A 16,348-nucleotide genomic window follows, 5' to 3' on the forward strand; every position below is an offset into this window, starting at 1 on the left:
CTCAGAATGTGAATTTATTTGAAATTAGGGTCTTTGCTGATGCAATTAAGGTAAAGATCTTGAGATAAGATCATTCTGATCTAATGACAAGTGTCCTTATAAAAGAAGACTGGGGACATCCCTGGCAGTCCAGTGGTTAAGACTCTCCGCTTCCACTGCAGGGGTCACGGGTTCGATCCATGTTCGGGGAACTAAGATCCTACATGCTGCATGGCCAAAAAAAAAAAAAAAGGATAACAAACAAGGAGCTACTGTATAGCACAGGGACCTCTGCTCAATATTATGTAACTACCTAAATGGGAAAAGAATTTGAAAAAGAAGTAGATACATGTATAAGTATAATTGAATCACTTTGCTGTACGCCTGAAACTATCACAACATTGTTAATCGACTATACTCCAATATAAAATGAAAAGTTAAAAATATAGATCTTAAGCATATAAAAAGATAATCAAACTCACTTGTGATAAGAAAAATTAAAACAATACAGAAACATGGTATTTTGCCTATAGGATTAGCAATTACTGTATTGGTGAGGGAAACACGCTTGCAAATATTGAAGGCAGGGGTATTAATGGTATAATCTCTAGGGAGAACATTTTGGCGAGATCTTTTAAAGTTCAAATGCACATAATTTTTGACTTTGCTTCTAGGGATTTATTTTAGATATTTAAAGCACTTGGAACAACAAAGGCAGTGCTGAAATATAAGCAGTGGCATTGCAGTTGTACAAAGTATTCACTACAGCATTATTTGTTCTAGCTGAAAACTGGAAATCTAATTAAAGGACTAATTATATAAATGATAACATATGCATGCAGTGGAATAGGATGGAACTGTGAAAAATAAGGACATATCTCTGCATACTCATATGAAAAAATCAGCATGATATATTAAATGATAATAGCAAAGTATAGAATATTATGTAAATAGTATACTATCATTTGTGGTTTTTAAAGGTATATTTGTGTGTATATAATATGTATGTATATATACAATGTATTTATATGTATAGTTATATATATTTGCTTTATATGCATAGTCTCTCTGGAAGAATACACAACAAACTGATAATACTGATCATCTCTGAGGAGGAGAAACTGGTGGCTAGGGTCAAGAGTGGAAGAGGTTTTTTTTTTTTTGCCATATATCTTTTTGTATATTTTGAACTTTTGTACCATGAATTGCAATATTTATTTAAAAGAGGAATTACTACTGAATAAAATCAGAACATATTCCAGGTTAAAAAAAATTAAACAATACAGAAGGGTGTACAGTGAGAAGTAATAGCTCTCTTATCCCCATTCCCTGGAGGTAACTGCTATTCCAGGCCTCTCCCCTGAAGAGTCTGATACGCATGTCTAAGGCTAGGCTGGGAATGTGTTTTTTTAAACCAATTTATTGAGGTTTATTGACATACAAAAAGCTGCACATAATTAATGTATACAACTTGAGTTTAGAGGTAAATATCATTACCACAGTCTACACCAGAAACATATCTATTACCTCCAAAAGTTTCCTCCTGCCTCTATTATCATTTCTTGTGATAAGTAAGAACACAAGATCTACTCTCTTAGCAAATTTTTCAGTATACAATACAATATAGGCACTATGCTGTGCAGTAGATCTCTAGGACTTATTTATCTTGTATATGTATAACCAAAATTTTATACTCTTTGACTAAAACCTCCCCATTTCCCTTTCCCACCAGCTCCTGGCAAGCACTGTTCTACTCTCTGCTTCTACGAGTTTGACAATTTTAGACTCCTCACATAAGAGTATCATGAAGTGTTTGTCCTTTGGAGTCTGGCTCGTTTCACTCAGCATAAAGTTCTCCAGGTTCATCCATGTTGTCCCAAATGGCAGGATTTCCTTGATATTCCATTGTATGAATATACCACATTTTCTTTACCCACTCATCCAACAAGAGATACTTAGGTTGCTTCCAAGAACCCTAGGTGATTGTCATGATGGAAGGCAAGTTTAAGAAACAATGCTCTCTAGTCAGATCACACAGCATGACAATTTATTCCTAGCAAAATACAATCTAGAATTACTGATGGCAATTAAATCCTGACCAAGGCAAGGAAAAAGCCTTCCAGCCACAATGCCCCTCGGAACAGCTGAGCACCCTGGCTCCATTTCCACATCTATGATGACTGCTACCCTCTGAAGCAGAATGAGTTCCTGGCCCTAACTGGTCCAGTTCAGTTGTTAACCTTGCAATTTTCCAGGAGACCTAAAATTATTTAGGTGAGATTAAACAGCAACATATACAAACAACAAATCACAAAAGGAGCACATTTGAGCTTTAAAGAAAGTAGGAGTTGAGATCCTGAACAACTACCTATAGCTTTTAATTGCTGGCTTACTGTTCAGTCCAACAAATATGAATTGAGGGACTACTAAATGCCAGGATGCAGGCAGCACAGAGTAGGCCACTTAAACGTGAGAAGCTATAAGCACCTCTGTGTACCATGGGAACACAGAAGAAAGGCATCTAACCAGTCAGTGAGGTAATGCTTTCTAGAAGAAGCAACACCTATTTATAAAACTCAAGGGAAAACAGTTCCCTGAGAAAAGTTTAATGTCTCATTTCCAATCACATGTAGTAGTCTACAGCACTGGCTTTCAAACTGTGCTTCCCAAACCAGGATTATGGAGAATTGGACCAAATAACCAGACAGGACAGGTACTCCTATTATTTTTTTTTTTTTTTTTTTGCGGTACGCGGGCCTCTCACTGTTGTGGCCTCTCCCGTTGCGGAGCACAGGCTCCAGACGCGTAGGCTCAGCGGCCATGGCTCACGGGCCCAGCCGCTCCGCGGCATGTGGGATCCTCCCGGACCGGGGCACAAACCCGCGTCCCCTGCATCGGCAGGCGGACTCTCAACCACTGCGCCACCAGGGAAGCCCGGTACTCCTATTTTCTCTTCAATCTGAGCTCATATTCCCCATTTTATCTATTTTATATTTTGGGTCTTTCAGAAAATATTTTATTAAAGAACATTTTCTATTAAAAGCAACTATAAGTATTTATCACTAGAATGTAGCTCCAAGAAGGCCAGGATTTCTTGGTCTGTTTTGTTTACTGCTATACCTCCAGTGCATAGAACATAGGGAATCAATGAACCATTTAGACTTTCAACCAATATTTAATGAGTCAGGCACTGATACATGCCAGGCACTGATCTAGATGTGAAGATACAATAGTGAACAGGAGCCCCAAATTCCTGTCCTCACGGAGCTGACATTCTAGTGATTAATATTTCACGATAGGCATAGGGCCATAAAGAATATCTAGATTGTAAGCCTGCTAGTTGCAGTGACGGTATTATACCCATCTGGGTCTCTAGAATCCTGCCTGACCATAGAGAGCTTAATCCAGAGGCAATACCTCTTTCTGACCTCTGCAATACAACTTCCTCCAGGTCATCCCAAATGCCGTTGGGATACTAGCCTTGCTCCCATCTACCATGTTAAATACATCAAACTGGTGTCTGACTCAGGCAGGGCTCTGTGGTCCACTTTCTCCACCTGTTCTCAATTTCCAAAGAAAAGGCAATCAGAGATGACAAGGAAGCATCACTTTATAAGAAAAGTCAAGGGGAGGATGTGTAAGTCTGCTTTAGCAATAGAAATATGGATGGTTTATATTTCAACTGCAAGGCCTATGTGCCTTGAAGTCTAATTACCTTAAAATTACAGACCAAGACTACTGTTGATGCAAATTTGCATCAACACTCTGTGGAGTTCAACAACCATTAAGAAATTAAACTGATAAACCACAAAGCTAGGAATAATGTCAAATTAAAAAGTAAGAATAGGGATTTCCCTGGTGGTCCAGTGGGTAAGAATCCACCTTCCATGGGTAAGAATCCACCTTCCAATGCTGGGGATGTGGGTTCCATCCCTGATCGAGGAACTAAGATCCCACATGCCAAACTAGAGACCCCGTGTATCACAACTACAGAGCCCATGTGCTCTAATGCCTGCACGCCACATCTAGAGAGAAGCCTGCATACCGCAACAGAGACTGCATGCCGCAACTAAGACCCGATGCAGCCAAAAATAAATAAATAAATATTTTTTTTAAAATAAATAAAACATAAGAATAGCAGCAATCGAAAACCACAGTCAATTCCGGGCAACATTGACAAAGTGGCCTTGCCTCTCAGCTGTAGGAGTTTCAGTTAACTATATACACACGCACGGTAGAGTCTTTGCCATTAAATACTGCAGTCAAGCTAGAGGTGGTAGAATACTGATCCAGTGTTCAGTAAAGGCTATTAAAAGTGTTAAAATTGAGTTAATACTCAATTTTAGTACCCTTAAATTGCTCTCAGGCTGCCAAAAGCCAGCCCATTTCTGTAGGTGAAACTGCTTGTCACATGTAAGAAAGAAGACTTAGATTTATTTAATCTGTTGTGGCTCATTTAGGGGCTGGAGACTCTGAGCATAACTTTTGTAATCAGCAGATACAGCAGGAACTTCAGCATCCAGTGGACCTATGCTCAAATTGAAGTGGTAGGGCAAATCATCGGCAAGTCACTTAACTTCCTCATCTATAAAATGGAGATTTTGCTATATTCCTACCTAATTGTAAGACTTTGAATGAAACTATTTATATAAAATACCTAGCATACAGGTTCTGAAAAAGTCATTCTGAAATAAAACATAGCCTGTTTATCCTGCAGAGATGAAGCCTATGGTACATATTACTCTCTGCAGGTCCTCAGAAATCATTTGAAACAAGTAGATTCCAGAATAGGCACTTGCTCTGCCCAAAGCAAAATCTTCAGTATTGAAAACTCAGAAGGTCTGATGAAAGGTATTCTTAGGAATAAGAGGAGAACAAAAGTCCAAGGTAGCTTTTGGGTTACCTTGGAAAGGAAGACAGGAGTTGCAGAGAGGACAGTGATGTTGAGAAATTTCTAAGAGTCCTTGAACCAGTGGCTGCAGCTAACATAAATGATTGAAAGTGGTTAAGAAAATCAACTGCCAGAAATTTTTTTTTCCTAAAATATGCTGTGGGTGTTAACAATATAAACATGCAAAATACTAGAGTTAACATTTTAAATTCAAAATTAAAAGCAAAAGTTCAAAATAGAAAAATTTAATCATTACATTTTTGCGTCTGATTTATTCTCCTTTGACTTGGAACAGGAGGTCTGATGCTTTTCTTATGTACCAAGAGGTCAATGTTAGGTCTTATATTTTTGCATTACAATGTGCACTAAAGAATTTAGCCTTGAATCCTTTTACTGGGAATGATTAATTTTATCCTATTTCATAATGGAAAACAGCTGCTTAGAAATGTAGGAATTTCCAAACATATAGATGTCTTGCACAGTGTTTTCTATATTTAGGGTTACTACTCCTGAGATATTGTAGAATTCTGGTATTTCAGTGACATCATGCTTCACTTTCAGTACCATAGCACAGCAATTCAGTATCTCCACTGTAGCTATTCTTTCACACCATGAACATCAATTGAGAAAGGTTAACTGAACTATTACATTAATTCATTTTCATAGAATATAATGTCAGAAAACCTTTTCTGGAATTCAATAGACAACTCCACAATTGGGGGAATGTAATTCAGGCCATCACATTCATTTCTTGGAAAACAATTTCAGCAAAGTCAGCCAGTCTATCTCCTGCCAAATTAGTTTCCCAAAGGCGTAATTTTGCTAGGAATGAGCAAATACAACCACACATTTAGAAGGTATTTCTGAACAACCTTGTTTTTATTCAAAGTGAATTGTAATGTCAACAAAACAGGTCAAATGCCTTTTGGATGCCAAATAAGTAATTTTTTCCAGTATCTTCAATACCATACCTCAACTAGGTCAATTAATCTCCATAATAGGGAAGATTTCCATGACATGAATCTAATAATTCACCAAGCAAAGTATTCAACTATGGTGCAAACCACAATGTTAATTACCAGTTCTTGACATGATTCATTTTGAACATTTTTGCACAAAAAGTGGAATCCTAAGGAGTGACACAATGAACAGCTTTAAGTCTTTGTAAAGTGTTTCTGAAAAAAACTGAAGTTTCCTTAAGTCCAACAGTAACACTATTGCAGAAGCACCATCTGTAGTCATATTCACTAATTTTGACCAATCTATACTAAAAATTTCAAGACTTTTCTCAACATACAAAATCCAGGTATTTCTAGATGTACCCGTCAGAGGCAAGTCCAAAAGAGTTAGACTGCATCAAAATTCTAGGTGCGGAGGTTCTTAAACTTTAGGGTGTATCAGAATCAGTTGGAGGGCTTATTAAAACAAATTAACAAGCCTCATCTCCAGTAGGTCTGGGGTAAGGCCTGAGAATCTGCATTTATAACAAGTTTCCAGGTGGTATAGTGCTGTTGATTAGAGACCATACTTTGAGAACTACTGGCTAGACACATAGCTAAGCTAAGTGTACCTTTAAATGCATAGTGTTTATATCTGCTGTAACCAGTTGTAATCTAAAACTTTACAATTTAACTTCTTGACACAATGTCATAAAAATGTTCAGCCACCAATCTTTAACATCCTGAGCAACAGTATCTACTACCTTTGCAAATGCTTGTTTATAATGTAAATTCTGCTGTACTCAACACTCTTTTCTTAAACGACTACCTACAAAAGGCTTTCAAGCCCTGGCAATTTTTTCATGTAATATATAACTGCATTTCATGGCAGTATTACTTAATTCTATCTGTATTCAAAAACAACCTATTGAAATTCCAAGCCCTTTTTAAAGTTCTTTTTGTTTCAGCACTCATAATTCTTGTATACTGGCCATATTTCTTACAACGGTTTATTTTTAAATGGTGTCTTAAATTGTAGTCTTTCAACAAACACATTTTATTTAGATATAGAGAAATACTCATCACTTCCACTAGGAAATAGGCTCCCTTTGATTTTCCTTTAAATATATGACCTTCCTGTATAGATAATTTTTCTTTTTTCACAGATATGGGAACAAGAAATATTTCATATTCTTCAAAACTACTATAAAAAAGTACAAGCACAACAATCAGTGGTGTCTTAGTTACCTATTTCTGTATAACAAATTACCCCCAAAACTTAGTGGCTTAAAAAGCATTTATTTTCTCATAGTATCTGTGAGCGTGGCTTAACGGGGTTCTTTGGCTCAGGGTCTCTCACAGGCTGCAATCAAGGTGTCAGCTGGGGCTGCAGTCATCTCAAGACTTGGCTGGGGAAGGATCCACTTCCAAGCTCACTCATGTGACTGTTGGCAGGATTCAGTTCCTTGTGGGCTGTTGGACTGAGGGCCTCAGTTCCTCACTGGTTGTTGGTCAGAGGCTTCCCTCAGTTACTTGTCACGTGGGCTTCTCCCGAGGGCAACCCACAACACGGCAGCTTGCTTCATCAGTGATCAAGCAAGAAATGCCAGAGAGAGAGAAAGAGAGAGAGAACAAACAAGATGGAAGTCACAGTTTCTTATAACCTAATCTTGGAAGTGACATCTCATCACTTTTGCTGTAGTCTGTTCATTAAAAGCAAGTCACTAAGTCCAGCCCACACACAGTGGGTGGGGGTAGATTAAACAAGAGTGTGAATACCAGGAGGCGGGAATCACTTGGAGCCATGTAGAAGATGGTTATCATGAAAGGCAAGTGGCACTTGGTCACTGTGTCAGGGAGACACCATGGATCGGTAGAGACTCCAATAAATGAAGACAATGTGGCTCGGCAAAAGGGGGCAACCAGTGTTGTGAGAGGATCTGATATTTCAAGAGTGGTTGGAAAGTCAGAATTCTTGGTAACGTTTCACAATTTTTAAAATGTTGGCAACAAATTCATATTTGTTAAAAAAGAAATGCATTTGTAAAATGCAAGTTAAATGACAGAAGAAAATGAAAAATCATTCCACTAGATGATGCCTTAATATTCAACCCAAACCCACTATTTGACTTCAGATTCTGATGAACACTATTGATCAATGAAAATCAAAGAAGTTCTTTTAAAAAAATGTGTGGGGCTATGGGCTGTCAGTTTGCCATCCCTGCCATACCTTTGGGATTTTCTTTGTGGTATAGATGAAAGGGCAAAGGTTTTGGTGTCTGAAATGCAAATTGTGGTTCTGCCACTTCCACTATGTCCTTGGGCCTATGACAAGAGCCAGAGAAAAGATACTCCGGGCTATTATTGTTAGTATTTTCTTACTTGTCTCCCCTACTAGACTATGAGCTGCTGGAGGGTTAGAAGACCCACCTGACCGCAACACTCCCTTATCTCACTTTCCTACTTCATTCTTCTGTACAGCACTTACTATACTACCTAAATACTATATATTTTGTCTTTTTATCTTGTTTATTGTCTGTCTTTCCCACTAGAATATAAACTTCATGAGGTCAGAAACCTGTCTGTTTTAGTCACTGCTTTATCTTCTCAATATTGAACTGTGCCTAGTGCACAGTAGGAGCCCATTAAACATTTGTTTAATGAATGAATTCCATTGTTCATAGTACTTAGCACAGGGTCTGGCAAGAGTAGGTGTTCAAAAAATGCTGAAAAGCATTCATTGTCCTGGTAAGAGAATGGTAGGCAGGTCAAGAAGTACCCTACACGCCATGCCAAGCTTAAGGCATGAGAGTGAAATGTCCATGTCCAATCTACCTGGCACACAAGTTATTTTGGTCAAAGTAACTGTAGCTGGCATTTATATGGCATTTACTATGTGGTATATAATGTTCTAAGCACTGTACTTATATTAAATCATTTAATACTCACAGTAAAGTCTGTGATGTAGCTTTTATTACTATCCTCCTCTTCCACATGAGAAAACTGAGGCAGAGAGAGGTTAACTTGCCCACATTTATATAACTAGTAAGTAAAAGAACAAGGATTTAAAGCCAGGCAGTCTGGCTCCAAGGTCTGTTCTTAGCCATTATGCTACACAAACTAAATATAAGAAAAGTGTTCTGGAAAATGTTATTAAAATGCAACTATACTGTTTTGATAGATGTTAAAGATGAAGGATTTTGATCTCAAATATATTTAGGTTCATATCTTGGCTCAACCACATTCCAGCAGTGCAACCTTGGGCCAGTGACTATGCTGAGCCTGTTTTTATTTTAGCTATAAAAAACGTAGATTAATACATATCCTGAAGGGTGGCTGTGATGATTAAATGACATAATGAATCTGACATAATGTGAGGTACCTAGCCCATGTGGTAGCTATTATTACTAACACCAAGGGGGAATTTATTCTATAAATGCATTACTAAGCAGCTACAAACCTTACTTTTACTTAACAGAGTTTGGCAATTCCATTTGGAATCAAGTTAATTTACATGGAAAGAAACTATAACATTATAAAACACTGGTTCTAAATTCTTCCTTATCTGCCTTTCTCTTTCAACAACCATTATTGTATATAATGTGTCAAGCCCTAGAGCAAAATCTCTGCCCTCTTGGAACTCAAAAGATAATCACAAACAAACTTCCAGTCATAAGATAAGTAAGTTCTGGGGATGTAATACATAGCATAGGGGAAAAAAAGAGAATTATAATGCGATATGAAAATACTATGAGAGAAAAAAATATGAGAGGTAAAAAGAACACTCTGGTAGCACAAGGGAAGGCATCATTTACCTTGGCTGGGAAAGATTTCATAGTGATAACTTTTGAGCAAGAATAAGTATGAACTGGCTACACAATGGTGAGAGTAAAATAAGAAAAGCACTATGTGAGAGGACATGGTATGTCTAGGAAGCCAGAAAAGTTCAGAATGGTTGGGACATTCCAACGGTTGGAACAGGTGTGGGCAAAGGTAAGCACCAAGTAAGGCTGGAGAGAGTTTGGGATCAGACTGTGAATGGCATTGTCTGCCATGCTGACAAGTCTGGGCTTAGTAGGGTAGGCAAAAAGTAGCCAGTGGGTATCTTCAGGCACAGACAAAAGTCAACTTTGGTTTTCAAAGTATCTCTGACAGCAATGTAGAAGATGGACTATGGTCCAGAGAGTGGTAAAGGAACAAGTTGAGGCAATTTTCATGACTCAGATAAGAAATGATGGCAGCCTAAACTAGAGCAATGGGGGTGGAAGTAGCTGGACTCAGTAGACATTTCTGAGGTAGAGGTGACATGATCTAGTGACCGAGTGGATATGGAAAGTGACAGGAGAGTGAAAAATTGAGAAGAACTCCATGGTTTCTGGCTTGAAATGGATGAAAGACGACATCCATAGCAAAAGAGAACTCCAAAAATAGAACAAGTTTTTGGGGAAAATAATGAATTCCATCCTGGATATTTTTTAGTATGAGTGACCTATAAGACATCGAGTAGTAGAAAGCTGAAAAGATGTGTCAAAAGCTCATGAGAGAGGTTAGGGGTAGAGAAAGAGCTATAGGAATAATCAGAATACAGTTAATATTTAAAGCCATAATAATGGATAAGATTGCTCAGGAAATGAATGTAGAAGAATATAACTAGGACAGAAGTCTTGAGAGCACCAATGCTTAAGGAAGCAGTAAGAGGAGAAGAAAGAACTAGAGACTTATAAGGAGAATCAGAAGTGAGCTGCATCATGGAATCCAAGAAAGGAAATTCAAGGAAAGGATGGCTCATGTCAATTATCTCATAGAGGACCAATAAAGGGTAAGAATGGAAATGGTTTTGGTGCCTTCAGAATGGTGACATCACATATCAAGTGGCAATAGGCTAGGGAATAGGAACTAATACGGTCTTCTTTTTTCAAGAATAATGGTTAAAAGGGAAGAACAGGGATAAGGATAATGGCTTAAGGAAATTACAAAGTAAAGGGGAAGTTTTTGTTTTTTAAAGGTTATTTGTATACACTTAGATACCTATAAGTGAAAGAAACCAGAGAGAGAGAGACTTAAAATGCAGAGAAGAAAGAGACTGCTACTTTTGAATTCCTATAATATCACTATATGACTCACTCACTTGGCACTGAGCTTACACATTTGCCTTGTACTGGCAGTATTGTACATTTAGCAATGCTGGCACAAACTAAGTGCTCAATAAATCTACTTATTATTATTTTTCTTCACACATCTATGCATATTATCTGGCCAGTAAAAGTATACAATCTTACACAAGAATGTACAGAAAGGAAACTGTGTGGTGAAACTGTGGAAAGAGACTGAGCAATACAGATCCAGAACAGATTTTTACCCACCATTTACTAGTGTCCAGACCAAAGAAAAATCATTTCACTTCTTTGCACCTGTTATTCAACCGTTAAATGGGAAGAATATCACGCATTCTTGCAAGCTTATGAGGATTAAACAAGCTATTTAAAAAGCACCTTATATACAACTTGGTGCTCAAGAAGAAGACCTAATTACTATTATGATAATTTTTCCTACCACTAGAGCATCTAGAAGAGTCACTAACATTTCAGGATGTGTCAATGACTGAGGATAAATAAATAATCAGGAGGCACAGCAGCCACTGCTATACTGTATTCTAGAGAACGAAAGCACAAAATGGCATCAGCTGTTGGTCAGCCTTCTCAAACTTTGCTTATTCATTTACCATCAACATGATTTCTGCCACATCCAAGTACTGAACCTTAATACTTTTCTTTAAATCAACTTCTTTTTTTTTTTCCTGCGGTACGTGGGCCTCTCACTGTTGTGGCCTCTCCCGTTGCAGAGCACAGGCTCCGGACGCGCAGGCTCAGCGGCCATGGCTCACGGGCCTAGCCGCTCCGCGGCATGTGGGATCTTCCTGGACCGGGGCATGAACCCGTGTCCCCTGCATCGGCAGGTGGACTCTCAACCACTGCGCCACCAGAGAAGCCCCAACTTACTTCTTTAATTGGCCTCGTTCTAAAGAGTTATAGCTGTGAAACTGCGGGTTTCATGCGTTATCTTTTTTTCTAATATATATATTTAACCATTAAAACAAAGTATTCATCCCATTAACCACCCCACATCATCTTTCAAACCACATTCTAAAACTGCTTTAGGGTTGCTGTGAGACCCTTAGGAAGAGATCAGGTAGCAATTTGTGGTTTTACTTAATTTTTCTGCTACTGGCAATGATAACTTACAAAGGTTTGCAGAATGTACAAATGAAACAAACCAAATGACAAAATTCATCCCAGTTATATACCCTGAATATTTTCATGGAAAGTCCTAAATTGTCTAAATCTAAAGAGACAGCCCAGCAATTTATCTTTTTATGTAATCCCTCCATCTCTATTTCTCTAACACAAATGAAAATGAGATTGTGAATAAAGGCCCATCCTGTGACCTAGTCTCAAGAACAGAACCAAGGAGAGGAGAAAAACACTAGTGGGTTTTGCTCTGAAGCACTAGCATTTCAATCAAAAGATATGGTAGGCATGCAGATCATTCAAGTGAAAACCTGCTATCTCCAAGATAGTGGAACATTCCTCTGAAAAGGCAAACCACAATGAGTTATTAACCAATACCTTTCAAGTCTGTGTTAAAAACCAGGAAGTTCTCCATCACTCCAACAGCAACAACAATCACTGACCAGAACCGGGAGAGAAAACTTCACTCACTGATAACATCTACAGATACTTTACATATGCACTTTTGGAGCCAGTCTTAAAACCACTATGTTAAGAGCCACACTACACACTTTTAAAAAGTCACTCCTACAATGCATTCTTAGATCACTAACCTTTTCATTCAGGGAAAAAAATGTATCCTGCACCTAAAATATACAAGTTATTATGGAGACTATGAAAAGATAAGAGTTTGTTTATAATCTAGCATGGGGAACAAGACATGTATTTCACAAACAGTGGTACTCATGACTGAAGAGCGCTGCTGGGAAATTTCCCCCCAACATTTTATTAAGAAAAACTTTAAACATATAGCAAAGTTGAAATAATTTTACAGTGAACATTAGAAAAGTCACGACTGAGATTCTACCATTTTTACTACATTTGCTTTATCACCTATCAATCCATCTTATTTTTTACAAACTGCTGGGATTTTAAAAATAAGACTATGTGTAATGAAGAATCTTAGTAGGCCATATTAGGGTTGCTTCTCAAAAATTTTCACTGATGAGGTGTATGAACAAAAAAGCTGGAAAAACTCAAACCCATACTCAGTGTTCAATTCCTGCCAACCTCCAATCAAAATCTATTCAGAGCTCACAGTAGGCCATTTTACATCTCCACATCCTTGCCCACTCTGAACCATCCTTCCCAGCCCTCCTCAAGGCTCAGTACCAATCTGTGAAACCTCCCCCAACTTTCACGCCCTCACCCAGAATTAACCAATGCCCCCTACAGGGACCACATTTTTCATCATTAGCAATTAGCTCACGGTATCTGCAACTCTTGTTTTCAGTCTGACTCTTACTAAACTCTGACCTCCGTGAGGGCCTTACTTCACGGGGCCTTACTCTGACCTCCTTACTTCACTCTGAATCCTCAGCAACCAGTACAGTACTTAGCCTATAGCAGGCACTCAATAAATAATATAAATGAATAGCCCAGACCTGTCTTTACCCAGGAGCCAAGGAAGATTTTAGTCCAGTGTGGGAATGATTTAATCACACCGGCACTTTAGAAAGATTCATCTTAGAGCACCGTTGTTAAGAGCATGTGCTTTGGAGTCAGACTGCCTGGGCATGACTCCCAGAATCCCAGCTCTGCCATTTATTGCCGGGTGACTTTGGGCAAGTTTCTAAACCTCCTGTGCCTCAGTTTCCTCATTTGAAAAAAACGGCTAATACTGCTTCACAGGTTATCGTGAGGATCAAATGAGATCATTTTTGTTGTTGTTGTTAAAGCACACAGATTAGCAGCTGGCACATAGTAAGCATTCCATCAATGTTAGTCACTGTTGCCGGCAACCAAGTTAATAATGACAATGAGGTAAAAAGTCCTTAAAGCTCGAGTGGTAGCAGTGAAAACAAAGTGGAAAGAATGGCCATAAAAGAAGAATCTACTGAAAAATGCTCAGTCAGGAAGGCAAGCAAATGAGTGTCTGACATATTTTTTCTCCTACTTTGTATGTTTGAGATAGCTCGTGATTGAATTTTTAAAAAAAAAATATTAAAAACAGCTATAATTACCCAGCCTAGGCACAGATTAGATGCTGGGCACAAGGAGTCTAGCATGACTGGACTCTAGCCACAAGCTCTATGACCACTGTGAGTTTCTTTATGCAGGTCTTTCAGTCTCTCAGCTGAGATTTTTTTCCTCATTACTCCACCCAGCACCATTTCTTTAGTTTCTGATTCCCACAATTCCATATCCTATCTTCTGACTGTGCACACATCCCCAAGGGCCTTGGTTGGGGAATGGGTTTGTGGTTTTGTCCTACCCAACCCTGTACTGCTTTTCTTTTTCTTCTTCCTGCCCACCTCCTTTACTTCTCAAGCCTTGCTATTCCCTACACGTAGGAACTTGAAACCCAAGAGTATGGAAAAGCAACAGAGCAATAGCAGTTGTGCCAAGAACTGGGGTTGCTGCCAAGCTGTTCTCCAGGCCCCATATGCAGTGACCAACTACATGCAGAGATTAGACTGAACTGCCCGTGGGGCCTCACATGCTTGATATTCCCATTTGCTTCTGTTCATTTTCTTTCTCCTGCTTAAATAAGCCCCTTCCCAAACCTGTAACCAATTCAAATCCAATTCATCCTTGAAGACCCAGGTGAGGTCCAAATTCAAGGAAGCCTCCTCTGACCATTTTAGCCCACAGACATTCCCCCCACACACAAAAAACAGGTACCAATCTGTACCATAAAGCATAATCACATACACATTTATACCATTAAATAAATGTTTCCTGTGTATATATTTGATATATTTGATTTTCCAAGGGCAGGAACCATGTCTCACATGTCTTTTAAACCCCTTACTCTTAGTGGGTTAATACTTGTTTAAAAGCGACTGAACCAGTGGGATTGTTTGTTCGTTTGTTTAGGCTAAGGAAGGATGAGGTAGAAACATGTTGAAATGAAAGAGGTTGAATGAACAGATGGGTGCAAAAGAAGCACTGGTTCAAAATTCGGGGAAAAGCTGTAGAAGAAAGGTGCTCAACTAACACGTTTAACTGATTTGCTGCAAGGTTGGAAAAAGACATAGAAGAGAGATGTCAACTGGAAAAATCTGGAAAATGGCATTTCAGCTTGAGGCAGAAGACAGCAGGAGAAAGATGGAGCTACAAAATAAATTCTGCTAAAGCCTAGGGATAGGCCAATTGGATAAAGGGGGTTATTGGGATGACATAGGTAGAGATGTGGTTATGCAGGTGAGCGAATCGGTAGGGCGTGGTATGAAGGGTTGGGTAGATGGATAAAATGATCGAGGGTAGTTAGGCAAGTGGGTTAGCTGACTGGGCGCTGAGTGGGTGGATGGGAGACAGGTAAGTGGGTGGGTGGTTAGGTGTTTAGTTGGGAGGGAATAGGTGTGGGGCGTATTATTTAAGATCCGGCCCCTCCCTCACCTTGACCCGGAAGCGGATGAGCGCTAGCCTCACGCAGTGGCTCAGGCAGGCCGGTGGCAGGAACCAGGCCCGTGGAGGAGGGGTGCCCTTGTTGCCCACGTGTCCCACGATCAGTTGCGCTGTCTGCCGCTCGGCCTGGCACCGACGGCCCCACTCGGCCAGCCGGTCCTTGCCCAGGCCCCCGGGGAACATGACCACCAGCTCCAAGCCGTCGCCGCCGGGATAGGCACAAGCCTGACATAGCGCTGACAAGTAGCCCAGCATGGCGTTCCATTGGCCGCCACACACCCAATCCGTCTGGTAGCCGCCATAAAGCCGAGGCAGCGCTGAGCCCGCGTCCACCAGCACCCGGGCCCCGGGCAGCGGAGGGGGCGGCGGCGGCGGCGGCGGGTGCAGCCCGGGGTGCGCCTGGCCGTGATGGTGGAAGTGGTGAGCGGGGTGATGGTGCCGAGTCGGCCCCGCGCCCCCGGAGTAGGCACCCAAGGCAGCGGGCGCGAGCGGCGGTTGCAGAGGCGCGGAGCCCCTGGCGGCGCGTGGAGCCCCGGGCGCTAGGGCTGCCGTAGGCGGCAGCGGGCGATGCTGCTGCTGCTGCTGCTGGCGCGAGACCGTACGCGCGAGTTTGAGGAGGTCCACGGGCACAACAGCCCCGGGACAGCGCTTCTCCAGGAACTCTTGGAAGCCCTGGACACCCATGCTTCGTCGGTGGGCAGACGAGACGGCGGCTGCGCGAGCAGGCTAGGCGGCGATCTGGGCGCGAAGCTGGGGGCGGGCGCGTGCGCACTCCGCGGGGGGCGAGGGGGCGGGCAAAGGATTCCCGAGGGGCGGGGTGAGCTAGCGAGGGAATAAGGGAGGCGTGGGGAGGAGACCACAGACTGGATTTGGGTGGAGAGGAGTGGTGAGGCCGACCGGAC

The 16,348-nt window shown here is 40.6% G+C and overlaps 1 protein-coding gene across 11 annotated transcripts in view; it reads right to left on the bottom strand.

The window, feature by feature from the left end:
- FAM120C (family with sequence similarity 120C) overlaps positions 1-16,207 on the bottom strand; it is a 135,132-nt gene extending 118,925 nt beyond the window's left edge. For all 11 annotated transcript variants that reach the window (XR_003796402.1, XR_003796405.1, XR_003796403.1 and 8 more), the window contains exon 1: positions 15,438-16,207. Coding sequence is in view for 7 of the 11 variants with exons in the window: in XM_029240895.1 (XP_029096728.1) it covers positions 15,438-16,130 (693 nt within the window). In the remaining 4 variants the exon portion in view is untranslated. The remainder of the gene's footprint in view (positions 1-15,437) is intronic.
- Between the last annotated feature and the right edge of the window lie 141 nt (positions 16,208-16,348).

Source organism: Monodon monoceros, unplaced genomic scaffold (assembly GCF_005190385.1).
Source record: "Monodon monoceros isolate NGI ecotype Baffin Bay Population unplaced genomic scaffold, NGI_Narwhal_1 Super_Scaffold_22, whole genome shotgun sequence".
Classification (NCBI taxonomy): Eukaryota; Metazoa; Chordata; class Mammalia; order Artiodactyla; family Monodontidae; genus Monodon; species Monodon monoceros.